Source organism: Lissotriton vulgaris, chromosome 11, assembly GCF_964263255.1.
Source record: "Lissotriton vulgaris chromosome 11, aLisVul1.2, whole genome shotgun sequence".
NCBI lineage: Eukaryota > Metazoa > Chordata > Amphibia > Caudata > Salamandridae > Lissotriton > Lissotriton vulgaris.
In genome coordinates, this window is record NC_141699.1 from 222,259,712 (window position 1) to 222,282,878 (window position 23,167).

General features: G+C 41.9%; 1 protein-coding gene across 2 annotated transcripts in view; it reads left to right on the plus strand.

Annotated features, from left to right (window-relative positions):
• Positions 1-23,167, plus strand: part of GRK3 (G protein-coupled receptor kinase 3) — a 1,062,914-nt gene that overhangs the window by 738,017 nt on the left and 301,730 nt on the right. For both annotated transcript variants that reach the window (XM_086943135.1, XM_086943134.1), the window contains exon 9: positions 5,957-6,056. In XM_086943135.1, the coding sequence (XP_086799261.1) occupies positions 5,957-6,056 (100 nt within the window). The remainder of the gene's footprint in view (positions 1-5,956; positions 6,057-23,167) is intronic.

The window sequence follows — 23,167 nt, forward strand, 5'->3', positions numbered from 1 at the left end:
TTCTCTTTAATGAGAATGTGCTTGCCACAATGGCTGGAGAAGTTGCTTTGACAACCTGCCACTGACCCTGGCTTATGATATCAATGCCATTAGGAAGCAAGGCAGGAAGGTGTGAGAGACTTCAGAGGGGTCAGAGTTATTTGCTGCTTTTTAGGTCTGGCATTATCCAAGACCATTTGATTTTTTCAAAAAATAAATGTTCAACATAATTATTTGAAGGTGCTAGCAACCAGGTTTCTTTAACCACTGGTCTATTTGTGTGTGATTTACATTTTTCTTATGCCCACTGAAGCATACAGCACTTCAGTCACTGGATAACTTCACTTTGAGTGACTCCATTTTGCTCTTTCACAAAGAGCACATCCACTCACAAGTTAGTTCCCTTCTGTACCAATATTTTTATTTTTAATATATTACTTTGATGTTACCTTTGTGTTTAGAGTCTGATATTATAGCAGGACTACTCATACCAGATGAGAGTACTGGCCACATTCCACGTTTTATCAGTTCCTGTATCCTGCCAATGCTACTGGAAATTCCTATTGGGAAATCTGACTTTCTCAGATAAATATGGGACACTCCAAAGAGAATTTCACATCAGAACAGATTGTGTCAATTTGAAACAGTTCTGTATTAAGGGTTTGAAAGCTTCAGTATTATACATTGGATTTAATAAGTGAGCAATTCTTCAAAACACGTTTCCTCTGTACTCAATGTCATCAATGACTCTATAAGAAACTTTTCCCATGAAGAAAAACAGCCTTTATCATGTTTAGTGTGCAGCACTTGTAACACTTATTTATTCCTTCTTTCCTTTCTTCTCTCTTTCAGACTTACTTTCCTTTTTGCTTCATTCCTTTATTTTTGCTTTCCTATCGTCTTACATATTTTTCTTCTAACTTGCTTTCCTTTTTTCTTTCATTCCCTTTTTTCTTTCATTCATTCATCTCTTCTGTTTTGCTTTTCTTTTTTCTTTCATTCCTTCTTTCAAGGTTTTCATTTTTCTTTCCTTCTTACATTAATTATTTCATTCTTTCCTTCTTTCTTGCTGTCCGTTTTCTTTCATTCTTTCCTTATTTCCTCCATTCTTTCTTTTTCTCTTTCCTTCTTAATTTCCCTCTTTCCTTTTTTTGGCTTTCATTTCATTTTTCTTTCTGTCTCTTTTTTTGTTTTGTTCCTCCTTTCCTGCTTTCATTCCTCTTTTCTTGCTTTATCTTCTTTCTTTCCTTCTTTCTTGGCTTTATTCCTTCTACCTTGCTTTCATTCTTTCTTTATTTCCTTCTCTATTACCTCTGTTTTTCTTTCTTTCTTGGTTTCTTTCTCTCGTTCTTGTTCTTTATTTTCCTTTCTTTTATTCTTTCCTTGTTTTGTTCTTTCATTCTTGGTTTCTTGTTTTCTACCTTGCTTGCATTCCAGCCTTCATTATCTATTGCTTTCTGTCTTAACCCCCTTTGTTCCTTCTTTCTTGACTTCTTTATTTCCTTCTTTCCTGCTTTTTTGCCTTCCTATATTCTCTGTTTGTTTCTTTCTTGCTTTTCTTCTTTCTTGTCTTCTTTAGTTCCTTTTTGCCTTCATTCTATCTTACTACTCTTTTTTCTTTTCGTTCTTACTTGCAGTCTTTCTTCCTTCCTTTCCTTTGTTTCATTGCTATCTTTCCCTTCCTTCATTATTTTTATTTTTTTTCTCCTTTCATTACTTCTTGTCTTCCTCCTTTCTTTCTTAAATGCAAGAGGCTGGAAGGAAGGGCATTATAATTGTCTTTTTTTAGGTTTGTGTTAGCCAAGACCTTTTGATTTTACTAAACTTAAGCGTGTGGCATAGTTACTTATAAAGATTTCCAGCTGTAGTTCATCCATTTGTCTGTGATTGTGTCATTTGCATTGTTTCCAACCTACTCTAGCATGCACAAAGGGTCAACTCATCACCCCACTTCAGCAATTGCCTGCTTTCACTATGATTTACAGCATTCGGTTCTTTCTCAAGGAGCACATCCACACAGAATATAGCTCCCTGTAATCACAGGGAGTACTATAGTAATGTGTGATTTTTTTGAGACTAAAAATATTTTTGTCTTTGAGCAATGGTTTTTTTATACCATGAAATGCCCTACAGCTTCCCAAACAATACAGTTCTGCAAACGTCATAAAAAACAACATTTCTAAAAGGCTGGTGGGGACGCCAGATCTATTCTCTTTGCCAAATCTTATTAAGGTTTTGTCAGGGCATATATATTTACTGTAATCTCTCATTTTAACCTGTTGTGAAAATTCATGCTTTCCTATTTTAAACCGTTGTGAACAGTCATACTCCCAGTGCCATCATCATTCAGGACTGCACCAGCAACCCAATTAAAGGACTAATCAACAATTACTGCTTGCTTAAGTGTTTGTACTTCAAATGTGATTCATAACAGAACACTAGCCATGGTGTCAAATCTCTTTTCAGAGGCCATGGCCTATAAGACAATCTTCAGATCGTCTTGCTGTCCAATCTTCTTCTACAGATATTTTTCTAGAATGTCTCACCATTTAAAAAGCTGATTATTAATTATTTGTACATGATTCTGGCAAGGCGAATAACGGATTTGTTTTGCAATACACTGAAAAATAAATGAGTACTGTCCACAATGACTTTTCACAAGCAAAGAAGTCCTTCAAAACAAGAAATGCTGATATTGTTATCTTTCTCTTCCTGCAAGTTGCATTTTGAATACAATTAATAGGTTTGTATGAGCTCATGTTATCAACACCAAAAATAAAAGATACAGAGAGAGGCCTTTGGACAGCCTCCTTATCTATTGGTAGTTTTGGGTCAACCCCCTTAAACCTTTACTTATTAGAAGAGTCCTTTCCATTTTAGATTTTGTAATGGTGATTGTTAAAGAGATCTGTTTTAGGATTACAAGTAGGATACTCCTGCTGCCAAAGAAAAGCATTTCCCTATCTACTGATGATAGAATAGAGAAATGCCAAATGGGACCAAAAAATGCTTGTACTCTAGTAGCATCTCCCATGATGCTGATTGAAATTTTTTCCAGACATGTCAGTAGATGTCAAAAACATTATATTATATTGGTTAGAAATCATTTGCAACTTGACACATAATTTCCACTATGGTTATACACTTTGTTTGAAAACGTGTTCCACTTTTCTGTCCAAAGTTGTTTCTGAAGTCCCTCTAATTCCCACTATTGACGGTCCTATTTGCAGACCTATCACGCTGCTCCAAAAATCAATTTAGACAACCTGCTATAACATCTATAAACAAATAAACAATGCACTCATTTTCCATAAAATTGTTTTCAAGCTGGTGTCATACCACCATGGCTATAGGCTCCGTAAAACAGTGTACAACCTCAGACTAAAGTGAAGTAAATCCCTTTATGCCAAAGTGCAATGATTTGTGAAAAATCTGAAGACATTATCTGAACAGTTGTGAACACTCCCAGAGCATACAGTCCCACAGTGCCTTGAGTATTGCAATCCTCATTGGCTACACAAAAGATTTTACCAAGAAGGTGATGAATCTTTAATGGGAGTGGGTATGTGTAGGAACTCCTCAATGGACTCTTGATATAAGGTTACTCTTTAAATTGGCTGAATAGAATTCTACCTTACATGCCTTTAAAACTTCATAAATATTTTGAGGACATTCACAAATTCTTTGTTTATAAGTGCTGCTAAATGCTTGGTTACTTTGGTCTATGTGTTCTTTGTAAACACGAAAATAGATTTTTCTTTCTGAAATAACATGCATTGATGTCCAGTCTGGAAATAGATTAAATTGAAGCTATTATTCTTGATCATTCAGGGATACACATAATAAGAGTTGTTATTACCACTCAAAGCGTACTAGTACGGCTGCCTGACTGGCACCAGAGATGCTTCATGTAGGGGCTGTCGTTTTGATCAGTAATCACTTTTACACAGTTTATGTTTGTGCCCCTTTTTGTCTCCACTTAGATGCTATTATCCTGTTCCAGTGATTAGGAAATTGAGCATCAGGGCCTACTGTAATTGAATGTCAGATCGTTGACTAATGCTGATTGACCACAAGAATTGTTAAGTTCATAGTGATTGCCTCATCAATGCTAAAAACTGTTTACCCCATGAAAGTAAAGTTTAATATTAAATGCTTACGTCATAAAGCATTAGGACCCCTGCCTGGTCTGCAAGCTCTCCCCTGGGTAATCTGAGTGGCCCTATGGTTAATTAGTATTGCACTTCAATTTCGCCATATGTAAGATGAGGGTTTTTTCTTTTTGTTGGCCGACATGCACTCCCACTTTTATTTAGCTCGTCTGTGACATATTGGCTGCTGCCAATGTTCTTCTGCTCAACCATATTGTAATGTTTTCTGTGATTTTGATTAACCGTGCAATCAGAATAAACTTTGAACACAGACACCTAAATATGAAATAGTTCTCTTCCTCTACTTGTCCATATAAAAAGCCATGCATTCATGACGCCTTCTGAATTTTAGGAGAAAACAATTTTTCTTCAGCTTTAAAATAGTTGTATTATTGCAGACAGTTAAAATGATATTCATGAAGGGAGCACCATTAACCAAACTCATTCACCTCTTGATCATTCAGCACATTGCTTACAAAACAAATAATGTTTACAGAGAGATTCTGGCAACCCACTATTATCCTTGTTTTAATATTAATATGATATGGTATGTCTATTTGTATAGCGCACTAATCACCTGTGAAGGTATCCAGGTTGAAACAGCTCAAAGTTCAAGCTGCCTGGTGTCCACCAGCCAAACAGTTTCAGAATGAAGATTGAACAAGCATTGATAAAGGCATGCTTGTATATATAGATTTGTGATGGTCAAGAGAGGACAATAATGGTAGCAAAAATGTACTTTCAATTCATTTCTCAAGATCCTGTACAAATAATAAGTGTAATAAGCAGTACAAAACATTCCACTACATGTTGTTTCAGTCTGTAGACTTATCACTGATGAGGATCATAATTCATACATGCTTCCCAACTTTTTTAGTGTACTTAGCAGCTACAAGAGAGTGTTACAATTATGTGCAGTGTTGGCACAATGAGTTTTAAGTATAAGGCTGTCACCTCAATCACAATGGAGAGTCATTTAGCAAAAATGCATAGTTCTGAGTGCTTGATTCAGAAGAGACAAGTAGGCCCCTTAACTTGAATTCGATATACACAATTTTATATCTCTCAAAAAGATCTGGCGATATGACTGAAAGAGTTGAGACAGGAATTTGTTAAGCAGATGTGTATGAAATCAATATAAAGGAGACCAAAGGTTACTATAGTAACCAAATTTGGGCAGAAAGCATTGTGTCTAATATTTTGCATGTGATGCATATTAGCCCTACATCGTCCTAGAAAAGTCTGATGCACTCTGTTAGCTCTTAGCAGGCTCAGCCTTGGTAGACTTGTCACATTTAGATTTTTCTGCAATGTCAAGAGTTTCTTTTCTGCCTCATGTGGGAAGGTGGAGGAGAGCAGGCCAAAGCAAGCCAAATCATTATACCACCAATAATGATAAATGATAAACATGACGAAATAAGCAAAACAATGGCAGAAGTATCCCAATACAAAACAACAACCAAGCAACCAAAAGAAGGGTCATTCACAGTACCTTCTCTGTGAATAGGCATAACTTAATCCTGACTTGTTTCCTAATTTATGGGAATAAGTCACATTTACTCATGGAAAAAGTGTTTTGTGAATTAAACTTAAAAAGCTGAAAGTAAGGCTCCTCCTGCTATATTTACATTTTAAGAACTCAAAAATAACTGCCCCATCTTCATTCCAAACTGAAAATATTTTTAAGGTGTAAAATGTGAATCTAATTTTGATAAACAAAAATATAACTATGTATTTTTTCATTAATGGTAGCCAAAAGTTGAAGATTAGTGACCTTTTATTAAAATACTTAATTTACAATCTATTTCCAATTTTTCTTATTTCAGGTATGCAATGAAATGTTTAGATAAGAAGAGGATCAAGATGAAGCAAGGGGAAACGTTAGCCTTAAATGAGAGAATTATGCTCTCTCTTGTCAGCACTGGTGTGAGTATGACAGTTGTGTTTAATTACTGATGCAGTCTTTATCTTAAAAAGCTGAATATATATTTTCTCTATTAGACCATAGAAGTTGCACATTCCACTTCAACTCAATCACTCTCTGGAGATCCAGAGACCACTTTTCCAGGAACTTGTATTCGATCTTCTATTTATTCACTCCACATGGCTAATCCTTCAAGGGCCATATTATACAACAAAAGGATTTAGGCTTTACACTTGTGTTACTGGTGAAAAAGTAGCTAACCATAACATCCCAAATCCACATGAATTTGTCACTTCCTAATAAAGTACAATTCCTCACTATTAGATGTTAATGCCATGTGCAAAGTTTGTTTGTTTAGTGTTCCTTTCTTATCCTCATTCATCGAAAATATTTTGGACAAATGCCTTCCTTGTCTGCAAGTCGAGGTCAGTCTACAAAAGTTGGTGATATTAACTTACCCGTACCACTACATAATTGTAAAACAAGTAAGATCAGATTAAATTGCTAGACTCAAAAGAAGGATGTATAACACTGGTGACCTCAGATAAGTCAACATCTGAATAATGCAATTTCTCATTCACAGACAATATACATTTTATTCTTCAAACCACAAATCCCCATAGAAATGTATTGTTTAGGCGACTATAAACTTGCATGATCAATTAATGTAACGGAACATTGTCCAATGCAGGAACACATTGCTTCATACCTCTTCAAATATGCATGGGTACATATACCAGCCCATACTATAAATGCATCAATAAGCCTACCAGATATAATATTTGTGTTGCCTCTTTCCAGTTCACAATGGAAGACAACAGTTGCATAAGTTCCGCAATTTCCAGCATTGATCAGGTGTTTATTCTTATACATTTTCCTGTCATCTGTATTAAAAGGAAAGGATAGTAATAGATCATTAAAAGATTCTGGATATTTTCAAGCGAATATGCAGATTCAACTTGCACCTTTTACCCCTTTCTGATTACTTTACTTAACAGCTAACTAAATAGAAAACATCAGGTGCTATTTTTCTAAATGTTCCTACACAATTGCTTCTATATTTTCTTTAACATTGACGCTAAGGCATAGGTCATCTTAAGAGGATGTAATCAAGTCACCCTGGACATATTCAACCTGTTTTGATGAATAGAATTTTGTTAGACCTCAACCTCTGCAAGGGATCATGATACAGGGACTCTGGACCCCAATCAATTACTGGTCTAAAAACTTTTAACCAGTCTTTACAGCACTGAGGTAGGAAACCTCAGATACTATGTTTGCTTTACCCAATAAAAATAGAAGGTGCCCCAAAGAAATGGCTCCATCTCAAAGAAGTTCATATTTCATTGGTGAGCTGATGATGAATTTACTGGTAATCACACAGTCTAGTCACCAGTGTTTTGAGAAAATCCCAGTTATTGGAATTCTACAACTTTGGATACAGCTGCTTATAATTTCACTCATTGGGACTTATGTAAAAGTGACCTAGTTCCCGTTGTGGAATTTAAATATTACCTAAATCTCAGGTGCCTATATTTCTGAATCTCCTTGTAGTGGCAACCTGTGGAGTCACATGCTTGATCATTCTTACAGGAAACTGGAGTTTAGACTTAGGGTATTTCTTCTAACAATTAGAACTAGACAGTCTGCCTTCAACTCAGGGGTGACTGCTTTCTGTTCCTTCTAGGACTGTGGAAGACCAATACACGCACTATGGATATGAGATGGGATATGCTCACACTCTCAATGAACTTTGCTGATGCATTTTCATAACTCTGTTGTTGATCTTCTGTTTTTCATTTCTCCTGATCTGTTGGTTGCTGTGATATTGAGGCTTCTCAGATAACTCTGTTATGTTTCCAAGCCAGTTTTGGTCATTTTCATTAGCCCTTGTAGATGTAACAGTGGGGAAAATTCACATGTCTCGGGAACTCTCTTCACCTACCTGCAAAGGATTGATGTTAGGAACAGACAACCATTCCAGAGATAACAGGAATATTTTTCAGGATTCCACTCACCATGGCAACTTAGCTGGCAGGAAAGATCATATTCCCTTCCTATTGAGTCTCTGTCACTGAGAATTATCAGCTATAAGTTCTGCTGTCATGATAGATAAAAAACAATATTAACATACCTGCAGGACAAGGCTGTGTGCCCCACTCTACTCAGACAGCACCGTCTATCTCAGGATGGCTTAGTTATTATCCAGAGTATCAGTGGAGCAGTAACTACCTATGAAAGAATAGACTCCTATCTTAGACAGGTTATGGCATCTTATTTGTAGCACTTTTGCAGCAGGCCTGTCGAAAGGTTTTATGAATATTGACGCAGAGTGTGAAGAATCTCTTGGGAATTCTCATAGTCCCATATACACTTTTACATAGAAAAGAGCACAAGGTCTAAGGATGGCGCTACTCCTCACTAGATATGTGGATATATGACCGAAAAAAGCTCACAGTCATGATATCGTCTATAAAGAAATAAGCAACATGCTTAAACATAATTATATGTTTAGTGCAGTGTAAGCAATAATCACCTGTGGGGCAACGTCACAGGAGGATAATTAAAAAAAACTCATTTCAACATTTCAAACAGCTGGACCTTGTACAGGGCTACCTAAAATTAGGAAACCCTGGCAGGTGCAGTCCAACACCATCTGCTGGTAGCGTCTCCATATTTGCGGAGGCCACAGAAGAAAGAATGCATGCATACTTACCAGACTAATGCTCACTTCAGAAGGAGAGTGGCAACAAATCAGAGGTTTCACTCCTAGTCGGATGTTTTCTCTCATAATTGTGTGCAACCCTACTAAATACTGGTTAAGAGGACCACTAGTCATCTTCCTCTGTGGCAAAGTTAGAAGGCTATCACCATACAGAAGGTCTGCTTTATTTAAACCTTCAAGCACTCCTGTAGTCAAGAAAATATACATCTTTATGCTGCTCAATTTTCTCAATTTCTCTAGCTTGGTTTGTATTGGTTGCAGGTAATTTATGGATTGTACTCAGCATACTGCTTAGACTTGTTTAGCCTTTGAACCCACCAACAAGACAGAATTTTAAAAAAATGGTTAGGTTTGCCCTAGGCTCTGGAGAACCTCTTCTGTACAAAAGATAGGGCTGGCAACACCCTCCCACCCATCTGACGAACATGTTTGGGCAGAGCACGTTTTCAGGAGAGAGCGTGTTAGACCTTTCAGCCTTAGGGTGGTGTTCCCCTAAACATTTTACCTTCACCCCTCATATTTCTGATGATCTTGTTTTTGTTGGTCCTAGGGCTCTGTGCACTTTACCATTGCTTACCAGTGTTAAAGTGCTCTCTCCCCTAAACATGGTAGAGGTGGCTTGTACCCAATTGCACATTTTCATTTACTTGTAAGTCCTTAGTAAAGTGGTATCCCATGTGCCCAGGGCCTGTAAATTGAATGCTACTAGTGGGCCTCCAGCACTGATTGTGCCACCCACTTAGCCCTGTAAAACATGTGCTATTTTTATAAAGTGCAGTGAGTATGAAGATGTCTTCTGGTAGGATAAATGTACATTTTATTCAGGTGCCTCCAGTGGATAGGTTTAAAAAGTAAAGTGAGCGGAGATCTGGAAAAATGCTTCCCTTAAATAGTCAGCATGTTTCTGCCTTATGGTTGACCAACTCTGGGTTCTGAGGCATTCATCTAGACCAGTTCTCACAATCACACAGTGATAATAAAAATGAACATCAATCCTGCTGCTGGTCTAATGTTTGGGGGCCAGCAGGTACAGACAATGGCCCACAGTTGTGTTGTCAAGGGAATCCACTGTCATGCTATATTATAACTAAATAGAAGAAGACATTAAAAGCATTCTCAACATATCACAAAATTAGGGAAAAAAGTCCACTGCCAAGTAATTGTGAGCAGACCTGGGTGTCAGTGCCCACCATCATTGTACACACTAGTGCAGGGAATTGAGTCATGAGCACTCTTACCCTCAGCATGGGTTTACCACTCACTCTTAAGCTTAATAGTGCTGCATAGAAAGCGAAGCTGCATAGCACAATTTATAAAAGACAGGATTTTTTTAAAGAGAATCTGGGTTGCATCTACTTTTAAAAGTAAAGCAAAGTATTCACAATGAAGAGTGAGGTACAGGCATCAAAGGATCTCACACATACCCCTTTAACTCAAATATAGTGTGACAATGGCTGCAGGCATGTTATTGAGCACCATTCGGTAATGTATTACTATGAGTGGAAACTTTATGGAATGTAACACAGCAAGAGACTAACTGTTGAACAACTAGGAGATGATTATAGACGACTTGTACATTACTCAATCGGAGCCACACACTGCCTGCCAAAAGGTAAAAAATGCCTGTGATAGATATACAAGTGTTAGAACACATGGTGATGTCCATGAAAGTCAACATTCACTATGCCTTTGTGCCCATTTACTAAATGGTGCTGCATTGATAGCCTGGTAGTTCAGTGGGGCGTGAGTCAAGAAAAACAGTAGTTTGAGGACATACCTGACAGAGTCTTTGCATCCTTGCAATGGTGTGCCCAGTAAGAGGAAAATGGAAATTAATTCATCCTGGTGCATCTCTTTTAATTAGACTCCTATTGGGTGTGAGATAAGCTCAGACTATTGGGGGCCATCAGGAATGATTGGCAATGTAGTCACAGCATCCACAAAGATCCGTCCAATACCTTGTGACGTGCTGCAGAGCGTGAGCTAACGCGCTCAGTCATTCAGTATAGCTGGGTACCCAGAGGTATGTGGTTGAAGTATCTAGAAGTATCAGTCAACATCTAAATGTAAAATCACCATTCAATCAAGTGGTATATTCATCATGGCCAGCGTCATTGTAAAGTATGGGAAACATGGGCTCAGATGAAACAACAAGGATTACAATCCATATGAAAGTTTATTGAGCCATAATCTGGTGGACAGACGACGCAAAATTCCAAAATGTGTTTTTTTTGGGGCAGGGCAATGTATGTGCATTAGTTGGGCAAAGTGCTTAAACATGTCTTAGGTGGCTGGGCAGTACATATGTCTTATTTGGACAAAGCGCTAAATTTGGGACAGTTAAGAACCTGTTTGGTAACAAAAAAGTTGTATATTAAATGGAGATCTCATAGGTACTACAGGTGTACTGTGGGTGGGTACTACAGGTGTACTGTGGGTGGGTAATGCGGAATGCAAGATCACCTAATCATATGTTATTTGCAGAAGTGTTGTCATGTGTAGGGTCGTCAATGGGATATCATCATTCAATTCCCACAGATGAGTCTTCAGTCTGAAGATCAAACACATCTGGTAGTGATAACATTCAACTGAGAGCAAGTAGACAGTTTGTATTTGGTATCTAAAGAGTTGTGATTTACAGCCTCATATCACAATTCTAAAAATGCCACTTTTAGAAAGTTTTTTTGTCCTTATCATTTGGTGCCCTCAGTCTGCCCCTGTATTACTTCCAAACAATAAGACTTAAGGGAGACTAGGTGTTAGGCCACTCTGACTTATTTAGGGGGAGAAGCTGTCACCTACCACACTTTCATATCACAAGGGCTTTGCCTAAACACACCCACAAAGAGCTTGGCCCTAGCCTTTTATGTCCCCTGACAAGCTGGGACCAGGGCAGGCAGGACTGGGATGCTTGACATTTCAAGGGGGTGAAACCTAAAGAACCTTCTCCTACTTCAAAGTGGGCACTAGGTAAAAATAATGGACCCGCAAACCCATCTATCAGTACACATCTGGATATGTGGAAGATTCAGAAGAAAGATGCTGTGCTACTTTGCTGCAAGAAGGACCTATACTCTGCCACCCTGCTGTCCGAGTTATAAGGACAGGGCCTGCATCTTGAACCCAGGACCACAAGAGTGACTCCACAGGCCAGTTGGCTAGTCTCCTGATCAGAGCCTCAGGGACAGAACAGGCTCCAACAACATTGAACACAGCACCTGGACTCTGCCAGCTGTGGGTTCTGCTCCCCCAAGTGGTGCCACCCCAGTCTTGGACCCTTGGATATTTGTCTGAAGGTGCTTTGCTAGCCCATCTGTGGTCCCAGTAGACCCACACAATTCAGCACTGCACCTCACAGCGCAGCACAGCACCTCACAAGACTTATCACCGGAATTGCTGTGCAATGTATCCCCAACGCAGGACCTCACATCGCATACCACAGTCTCCTTAGAAATGAAGCTGCATGACACATTGTAGGCCTATGCATCGCGAGCCCCTCCTCAACAGCATCCTCGAGGATGATGCAGGACTCAGCATCATGAGCCCAACAACTTTTTGGACCCAGCTGTTGTGCGACGTATCCTCAACATAGGACCTTGCATCGTAGCCTTGCAGCTCCTTGGAACCACTGCTTCCCAACACATCCTTGAAGCAGGGCCTTGCAAAATTCCTTAACCCCTAACCTAATTTCATGCAGAGTGCATGATGACATGTTTCACAGAGACATTCAAAGACACCTCGAAGGAAAGTACCAATCTTTGGTAGAATTCACACAGTATTCAAATCGGCCACTCCCTTTACCTAGCACCTTAAAACCAGAAATACATCACACGGCCTCATCCGTTTAAATGTCTCGCTCATGATGAAGGTACAGGAACTTATTTATAGGGACTGGGTGGATCTTTAACTGAAAAGAGATATTAGACAGTCTCCTAATAGAGGAAACATAAAAAGGCTTGTGACCCTGGTCAACAATTCAGTAACATCACCAGTCACCAGATAGCTTCAGAAAGGTTTACACTTAGGGTGTTTCCAAGCCATCAGAACACAGCTTTTGCAAGCAGTGTGAACAATGTTTGTCCCCACACGATGTGGCTGAAGAGCAAAGCATAAACTGCTGGTGGAAGCATAGTTCTATGGAAACCAAAAGACATGCTAAAGTAGGAAGGATTTATTTGTGAAACTTTCCTAAAGAGAGCCATGGACAGGAATTAGAGGAGAATGGAAAGGGGGTTGCTTTAAAAAAAATAAGCAAATAAAGCAATTTCACCATGAGCACAAGTCAAAGTTGTGGTGATTGACAGAAATTCCACCAGTTTCTCCTTGGCCCAACAAATGATTGTTTTAGTTGGTTTTTGTTCAATGAATACCTTCTGAAGCCTTCAATAACCGTGTAAACAAATGACTAAGCAAATTCTTGCAAACTTGATACTACCATATTTCACTATACACAAATATCAATGCTTGAAATACTACTAATGGATATTGAAACTCTAATGTACAATAAACTAAATATGTAACACAGAAATAAAGAACAATCTCCTTGGTTGCAAGGTTTTTTGATAAATGCTTTAATTCTACTGATGCTTGTGGCGAACACATGGAACCCCAATTTGTAGTGTAGTAAACACTCTTCTTGCTCTAAAAAGTCTTAGGCTCAATTAGACTTCATTGCTTCCATTATCCATATGTTGGTGTAAAAATACTGCATTTTGAAATAAACAGAGCAGGAACTCAACAGATGTAAATCATGAGTAATACTATGTATAATTTAAAAGCGCTCTGATACTGTAGGGTCCTGTTAGCGCTGTCTTGCAATATCAGTAGATAAATATTTTTCTCTCTATATTCAGAGTATGCTATTTTCTAAACATTTTATTTATTTAACATTCAGTAAGACAGGCAGTTAGCATAACATCAGCAGTAAAGTAGTCCTGCATTATCATTGCACGGTGAAGAGGTTGACTCGTCAACTAACAATAACTTGTCCTCAGACAAAATAATTTTAATTGTCATGTTTAATTGCAGATAGATAGATATATTCATTTGCACAATAATTAAAATCATTGCAATTCGTACAAAAAGGAAGATAAAGAATGTTTTCAGCTCTCAATTTAAAAGAGAAACGCAAGTTCATATCTGACACAGCAAGGGTTCATGAGTGGTATCTGCTGGTAGAATTGAATTAATCTTAGTCATACATATTACTAAACGGGAGTGCATTTGAGCTGATTCCCCCTTCATACACTCCTCTAAGGCTTCGTGGCAGGTCCGCACATTAAGAATTCTCCAAATGCGGCACAACCAAAACGTTCGAAGGGGGAGTAGAGTGCTGCAGATACACAGGACGTGTGTTAAATTTTCTTCCCCGTTGTTGCAGTAGCGGCACTGGGAGGACATGTCTGCCATATACCTCCTTCCATAATTGTACCCCACCAGGGGGATTAGCCAAAAACGCAGTCTCATTAACTGGTGTTTCACTAATGGCTTCATGGAAGATGACAGGTAGTGTGGTAGGGTTTTAAGATCGTAGAGTTTTAACGCCCAGCTGCCATGTGATAGCTTTTTCACAGATATTGCATAGTGTTCCATAGATAGTATTTTTACTTGTTTGGTCAGGGCTTTGGCAGCAACCCCTATGGGTAGTGAGCTCGCCCATAGATCGTGGGCTTATAAAGCGTCCAAGCAGAATGTTAAAAATGTATTCCAAGAAGAGCTGGGGTTATTTAACAGTGACCAGACGCAACTCTTTAATGTGGAGGCTTGGGCCACTTTTGTTTTTGCACAGTAGGCAATGTATCGTGCTTTCATGGACCAATGTTTGGCGAGCAAGCAGAACTCCAAGCGGATTTGGGCATGAGAGGTCGAATTGGGTAGGTGAAAACAGGCTGATTGCATTCTGTCCAGCCAGGTGAACATTTTATCTTTAAAAGTAGTAGCACCGAAGGCAATTGTAGATAGCAATTTGGCATCTATCACTCTAATTAACGGGGTGAAGTCCGGAGAATGGAGAGCTTTCTTAGTTCGTAGGAAGGCCCCCTCGAGGCTGCGGGCCACACTTTGCATTGCCGCGTTTGAGTTCTTGGTTGCCCGGCTTCTAGTGATTATCTGTAGGTTTGCAGATAGAAGATCCCTCAGCCACTTCTCCCGGTCATTAGTATTTTCACAAGGGTCCCTGTTAGACCTGACCCTTTTTGAAGGGTTATCCTTACACTTTTTGCCTTCCTCCTGTATTTTTTCTGACCTGTTTTTGTTGACTTTATGACTCTGGGCAGTTTACCACTGCTGATCAGTGCTAAAAAGCATGTGCTCTCTTTTGTAAACTTGGTACGTTTGGTCCACACCTGTTTGGCTTATTTACTTTACCTGTAAGTCACTTGTACAGTGGTATCTCATATACCCGGGACCTGTAAATTAAATGCTACTAGTGTGCCTGCAGTTCTGCTTTTGCCACCCACCGAAGTAGCCTTTCAAACCTGTTCAGGCCTCTGCCCCTGCAGGGCCTCCGTGCGCAGTTTACTGTCACACGGACCTGGCCCCTATGTTGTTTGCAATCTGAAACTACCATTTTAATACATATAGGTCACCCCTAAGCTAGGCCCGAGGTTGCCCTTTGGGAAGGGTGCTGTCTAGGTAAAAGGTAGGATAAGTGCCTGTGTTGCGTGGCATGTCCTGGTTGTGACAAACAGCCTATTTGGCTTCTCACTGCTGTGAGGCTGCTTCTCTCATAGGTTTCCATCGGGAATTTTCTGATATGTGTTTCAGTGGTAATGTCTGATATGAAAGAGGTAGCATGGCCTTGTTTTGTATGTTTGGAATAGGTGTGATAAATCCTGCTTATTGGTGAGAGCGGATTTGTTATTACTATTTTAGAAATGCCTCTTTTACAAATAGGCATTTCTGTGTGCTTCTGACTTTTTGTGCCCTACCTTGTTGTATATTCACCATCTGGTTTAGTCTGATAGGAGCGGGGGATGTGCCTTCACTGTAGACAGTCACAGAGGGGGTTGAGGTATGTCCTGGCTTTCCTGGGTGACTCATAGTTGAGCTGAATAGGTCTGGTCTGCAACTAGAGGGGTGGGTGGAGTTGTCACCTGCACATGAATAGGCCTGTGCCTGCCTGCCTTTCACAATGCTGTTTCCTCCCCCCTTAGTGTGTCTGGAATCCGGGCTGGCGAATATAAGGGGGTGTTGTGCACTACTAAAAGTTGTTTGAAGACCTAGAACAAATGCATTTTGGAATAGAAGTACAGGGGCTGTGAGCCCATGATTTTAGACACTGCGTGGGACTTATAACCAGACGCTGCTTGTTCTACATTGCCAGGAGGTAATTGACAGGCTGCCAGAAGGAACGGCCATGGGACTTTGCTGTGTTATGCTGACTTGCTAAGAAGGACCCTGTGTGCTGGACTACTGTCTGAACTCCTGCGTTGGTGCCCCCAGTACTCTTCAAAGAGTGCTGTTTCTGCTCCTTGCCTATGTTGAACCCAATGCGTAGGGAGTTCTGTTTTTGCCCCCAGCCTCTTGATGTGACCAGCGTGAATATTGAGCACAGTATGTGGTTACCTGGGTAGGGAAAGCGCTCTTTTTTTCAGACCAGCATGTGTCGGGCGTGCTTCACTTTGCATCAGGGAGCCCATGAACAGCGTGTTGCCCTTCAGAGTCAGCAGTGTGTGGTTTTGTGGGCCGCCCTCCAACTGTTTCCTGACAGGGTATCCTGAGAGGGATTACTTGTAGGCTCGAGTATTGCCCTACGTCCAGCACCACTATTGCAGAGGGCATTGTATGCCCCTGGTTGTAGTAGTGTCTATTGAGAGCTCCGCAGCTACAGAGCATCACAGGTGTTTGTCCCCAGCGTGCCCCCCCCTAGCTAAGGAAAATGCAACAGGTGACCTCTCTGCACCCAGGGCCAATCAGGATCAATGACTGGATGTCCCTACCTTGTGGCCGCACCTGGGAAACCTCCGTCAGCATGGCACCTCAACGAGCCTCTGTCGGAGGCCGCCTCACAACAGGAGCAAAAGTGAATTCCCAGGAGTATGGAGGGCCAGTTGTCCCAGGGGTACCTCAGAGGATTGTACCTGTCCCAGCCTCCCACCTGGGGCCATCACCTGATAGCAGCCATGCTGTGTGTTAGTAGGAAGCGACATATTGTTTAAGTCACACGCAGCGATGGGATCCAGAGAGGTCGCCCCACTGAGCCTTCAGTTGCAGGCACCCCTCTCCCCTGTTGGACCACACTTGGGGGGGGGGCACTATTTTGCACTTTTGTAGCCATTGTGGGGCAAGCCCAGGATGGGCCACCAATCTGGAATCGGCCATAGTAAACAAACATAGCGAAGTGACTCATACACCATGGAGGGCTGATAGGAGGTTATATGATTGAGTTCTGCATGCTAATAGAACCGGAAAAACTGCCGTCATTGTTGTAGGTGAGCCGGTGGCCCTAACATGTTCCCTGACTGCTGCATTTTCCCAGGTATAGATTGTTTTATGCCTTACCATGACATGATAATGAATATTACCGCAAGGTATGTGTTATATGTGCAGTGGTGGTGGATTTATTATGTGTGCAACCTATAAGTATTTACTGGATTGCATGTGTTATATGTGCAGTGGTGGTGGATTTATTATGTGTGCAACCTATAAGTATTTACTGGATTGCACTTACTAGAAATGTTTTGATAATTACCTGGTTGGCAAAGTGATATATGATCTATTTGACATCAAGACAGTTGCCTAGTTGGCAAAGTAATTTATGTGATTGTGATTTAAGGTGTTTTATGTACAATACAAAGGATATTTTTATATAAGCTTGTGTGGAGTCTCTCTTTCTGGTGTGCCTAGTGTGTCACTGGTGTGTGTGTGTTGCACAAATGCTTTGCACATTGCCTCTAGGATAAGCCTGACCTCTCTACCAAGCTACCAAGGGGCTGAGCAGGGGTTATCTTGTGTGTTTAACTCCATACCCTGGCTCGAGTGGTGGGTTCTGCCTGGCTTAAGTGCATACCTTAACCAACCCAAAACCCAATTTTCAACAGTACCCAAAATGTTTTGCAACTTACAAGGACATTCCCCTGCACAGATCACATTGACTATCTCAAAACATTGATGGATTACACCACTTTTCCATGGTAGGTGAACTCAAATTCCAACTATTCTCTTACTATGTCACATTGCACCCCAGTTAGCTCCAATGCTTAGAGTATCAGCTTGTGCCTGGGTAAGTCAGAGTCAAATATTGCAGTTTTAGCACTAGCAATGAGATCTCCACTCCCAAACATTTAACAATTTCTCCCTAGTTCTGTCCAAAACCTCTGTACCTCTCTAGGAGCCCAGATAGCTTGCATGCAAGCCCTTTCCTCTGTTTTGCTTTTGAGGTATTTACTATTTGAGGTCAGTCTAATTTTGTATGGTCTGCATCTATTGTAGTATCCTCTGTGCAGTATCTTAAGTGGCATTCGCCTAAAGTTTGGCTGGATGACTAGTCCTTCGGTGCATTATTATTGAATGTTCTAAAATTTAGGGACATATATAGAACAAAGAGTCTGTCTGGTGAAATCAATTAGGAATACACAAATGAACAATCATTCAAATGAAAAATAATAAAGAAGAATGGAACCACTTGTATACTTTTAAGGACATTTGTATTTACAGCCTCATACCAGAGCTCAGTGCTCATGTGAGCATACAATGAATGCAGAAAAAACAGTATAATAGTATGCGTAATACAATAAGCAATGGAACAATTCTACCTTCGACTAATTTATACAATTTTGGGTCCTGAGAACTCCGGAGCAAAATCTGTTCATAGATATTTAGTTAGATTTTCCAGAATCAGCTATGGCTTTTGGACCTGTGGTAATTTGAAGGTCATCATCAGGACAAATGAATTTCATATGATACAAAATAAGATCATTGGGATGGAGCAAAGAGTTCAGTTGATGGAAGGCAAAAAGAACACATCGCCAATCAAAACATTGGACTCCGCCAGATCGTGACCGAGCCCACGCACTCAGCAGGACACACCCTCGACCCCCTCTTCACTACAGGAAACTCCATCACCTTCAGCCACACCACCGAACTCCCATGGACCGACCATCGTTGCGTCCACTTCACCTTCAGAACACCCACCATCCACAGACACCAGCACCTGCTTCCACAAAGAAACTGGACCAAAATCACCGATGACCAGCTCACCTCCTCACTCAACAACTCCACCCCAACCATCGCGGAAAACGATGACCCCAACACCGCAGCCCGAACCCTGCATAGATGGATCTCGAATAGCACCAACACCATAGCCCCCCTCAAGAAAAACAACAATTCCCGTGCCAAGAAAGCCAGATGGTTTACCACCGAACTTCGAGAGTCCAGGCGCACATGCCGCCGCCTCGAAAAGACCTGGAGAAACACCAAATCCACAGAAGCCCACAACAACTTCAGAGCTACCACCAACGCCCACCATCAACTCATCAGAGAAACGAGGAAAAAAGTGATTGAAGACAGAATCTCCACCCACGCACACAACAGCAAGGAACTCTTCAGCATCATCAAGGAGTTCGCCCAACCCACCAGCGAGTCTACCGACATCCCTCCCTCACAAGACCTCTGCGACAAACTCAGCATCTTTTTCCACCACAAAATCAAGAGCATCTACGACAACTTCGACGAAGACAACCAACACACAGAACCCTCACCAACCACCCCCGACACCCGGAAACCAGCGATTGATGACTGGACAGCCCTCACCACCGAAGACACACTGAAGACAATGAAGTCAATCCACTCAGGGGCCCCCACGGACCCCTGCCCCCACCACATCTTCAACAGAGCCGCCAACACCATCGCACCCATGCTCTGCCACACCATCAACCGCTCCCTGGAGACCGCCTCGTTCCCCGACGACTGGAAACACGCCGAGGCCAACCCCCTCCTGAAGAAACCCTCAGCGGACCCCACCGACCTCAAAAACTACAGACCCATCTCCCTGCTCCCGTTCCCAGCGAAAGTCATTGAGAAAGCCATCAACAGCCAACTCACCACATTCATTGAAGAACACAACATCCTCGACTCCTCCCAATCCGGCTTCAGAAAAAACCACAGTACGGAAACCGCAACAGACGACATCCGCACCTTACTGGACAAAGGAGAAACAGTAGCCCTCATCCTCCTCGACTTATCAGCGGCGTTCGACACAGTCTCCCACCGCACTCTAATACACAGACTCTACGATGCAGGAATCCAGGACAAGGCCCTCGACTGGATCTGCTCCTTCCTCTCCGGCAGAACGCAGCGGGTCAGACTCCCCCCTTTCCTCTCGGACCCCACAACTACCACCTGCGGAGTCCCCCAGGGCTCCTCCCTCAGCCTGACGCTCTTCAACGTCTACATGGCTCCACTTGCCCCCATTGTCAGAACCTACGGACTCAACATCGTGTCATACGCAGACGACACCCAGCTCATCCTCTCCCTATCCAACGAGCCCAACACCGCCAGACGCAACTTTCGAGAAGGCATGGAAGCCGTCACCAAATGGATGAAAAACAGCTGCCTACAACTAAACACCAACAAAACAGAAGTACTCATCATGGGCCCAAACCCCGACGCCTGGAGCGACACCTGGTGGCCCACCGCCCTCGGAAACCCGCCAACCCCCACAGACCATGCACGCAACCTGGGAATCATCCTGGACTCCGAGCTCAAAATGGACCACCAGATCAACTCTGTCTCATCTTCCTGCTTCCACACCCTCCGCCTCCTTCATAAGACCTTCAAATGGATCCCCCTCTAACACCGAAAGACAGTCACTCACGCCCTGGTCACCAGCAGACTCGACTGCGGCAACGCACTCTACGCCGGAATAAACAAAAACCTCATCCGCAAGCTACAGAACATCCAGAATGCCACCGCAAGACTGGTCCTCAACCTGACAAAACACTGCCACATCTTCCAGCACCTGCACACACTCCACTGGCTCCCCGTCGAGGCGAGAATCACCTTTAAAATGCTCACCCACGCACACAAGGCTCTCCACGGCACCGGACCAGCATACCTGAACAGCCGACTCAAATTCCACGCACCCCAAAGGACCCTACGATCAGCCCAGCTTTCCTACGCCGTGGTCCCTCGCACCAGAAAGACCAGATCGGGAGGCCGCTCCTTCTCCTTCCTCGCGGCCAAAGCATGGAACGCCCTTCCGGTCCACCTCAGACATACAACATCGCTCCCCATCTTCGCAAGAAACCTCAAAACCTGGCTCTTCGACAGACCCCCTCCTTGATGGAATGGAACCTGCACCCCCCCTCCCCCCCACCCCTAGTGCCTTGAGACCCTCACGGGTGAGTAGTTGCGCTTTAACAAACTCCTGATTGATTGCAGATGTTCCAGGTTTCTGCTGACTTCTTGTACCCCAATAGTTGATTATGTTACATTTTTGGGTCACTCCTCTCAAACTACAGCAAAGTATATGCTGTTCTGCAAGCAAGCAACTCTTGCTTTTTCCCATTGATCTCTTTGAAGACCCTGCCATCTCCAGATCATTAGTGAGCATTTTGAGGCTCTTGATCTCCACCTGCAATCTGTCCATGCTGCTGCAGACCGATTTAGGATTGCACAATTGCTTCATGGTGTATAGACCAGTTATATGGGCTCCGAAGGCATGCCATTATTCCATAGTGTCATACCAAAACCTACATTGGTACAAATAAACTCTCGGTTTGCCTCTCTCATCCCAACTTTGCATGCCAAGTCCAGTAAGCTTCCTTTGAGGAAGTACTATCTGTGTATCCACTTTTTCCACGTTTGTAAAGCTGGTGAGTTGTTGGATAACATGCATGATAGATGTACCCATGCATTGACATTCCATGTGGCCAGCTAGAAATCAATGTGACAGTGTGTATCATGTTCCCAGGAATAGAATGGAAAATCCACTAAGATCGGGTGCCTATATCTCTAAATACCGATCAATTGCTTGTGATCTATAATGCAGTAAATCTCCCTATGTAAGACATAAACAAAGATACCTCCTGAGATCTGTCCTAGTCTGTATTTATAGTAGAGATAACGTCCCCTCCCAATATTACGGTCTAAGAGTCAAGTTTTCTATGCTTAGAATCTAGATCAGTGTGGAATTTTGCTAATTAATGCTGTGTACATTGATGAATGTGATTACTAGACTTTCCAAGACATGCCTGCTTTCAGAATAGGGAACTAGTTCTATGATGAGGAGTGAGAAGCCCCTCCAAATCTAGACCATCACACACTTCCATTTGATGGTGTATATACAGTTACCAAATATATTAGCTGTCCTAGCCTTATCTTAAAAGTGAGCTAAATATACTTCTTGAATGACCGCCATACATACATTGTGGCTATGTGGGTATGTTGTAACTTTTCTAGTGAGTTAGTCCTCTTTCATTCCAGGTTAGCAATCATAATATTAGGCTATAAAGCACATTAGTGATATAATACCGTACAGAATAATGCCCATGCAAATCTTATTATTAGTATTTACTGATATTGCTGGAAAACTAAGTATCATATTCATGCTGGCTTACCCACGGCTGCCCCCACTGCGGACCCCAACTGACAGTGAGTTCATCCCACCACACTGAATTAATATTAGCCATTTAAATTCCACCCGTATAGCATCCAAGCTGCCACCTCTAAGGGGTGAAGTATACCACCTTCAGTGTCCTCCACCAGTGTGTGGGTGTACTTGTAAAGCGCACTGTGACTCCAAGGAGTATCCTGGCACAGAAGACCGCTGGGGAACCTGTCCTGGTTTTCCCTGTGAGATGGTCCCTTTCTGGGTATCTCCAAGGTGAAACCAGGCATCCCCAGCATCTGTGGGTGGGTCGTTGTAGAGATGAGGCAAGCTTAATGCCCAGAGTTGCCAAGTGTGTTCCCTGGTTAGAGTAGGCACCGAGGCGAGAATTATCAAGTCAGTTTTTTTTACCTTGGTCCACGACCCTGCCACATCGGGAATTGAACCCTGGTCCCGGGCCATTCTCTGCTTACGGGTCTGCCGCCTCTAACCAGTGAGCCACACCACTCCACAGTACACAGCGATAAACACTAAATTAAACATACGGTCATGCCATCTCCCCAGACACTTTATAGGAAGAAATCATGTGGTTCTCTCTGCCTACAATGATTATAACAAAGCAAGGAGCATTGACATGAGCAGATGTTGTGGGCAGGGAATTACAGGTAATTTTTATAGGGCATCACAACATGGAGTAGAAAAAGCCATCTAATCAACAACCCAATAATTCAAAAATGTAATTCAAAACAGGATACAAAGGATAAGCTTAATCATTATTGTCCCTAACATATGCCAGTTCATTCTAAGCAATCCTTGTGGACACACCCGATTTCCCCTTT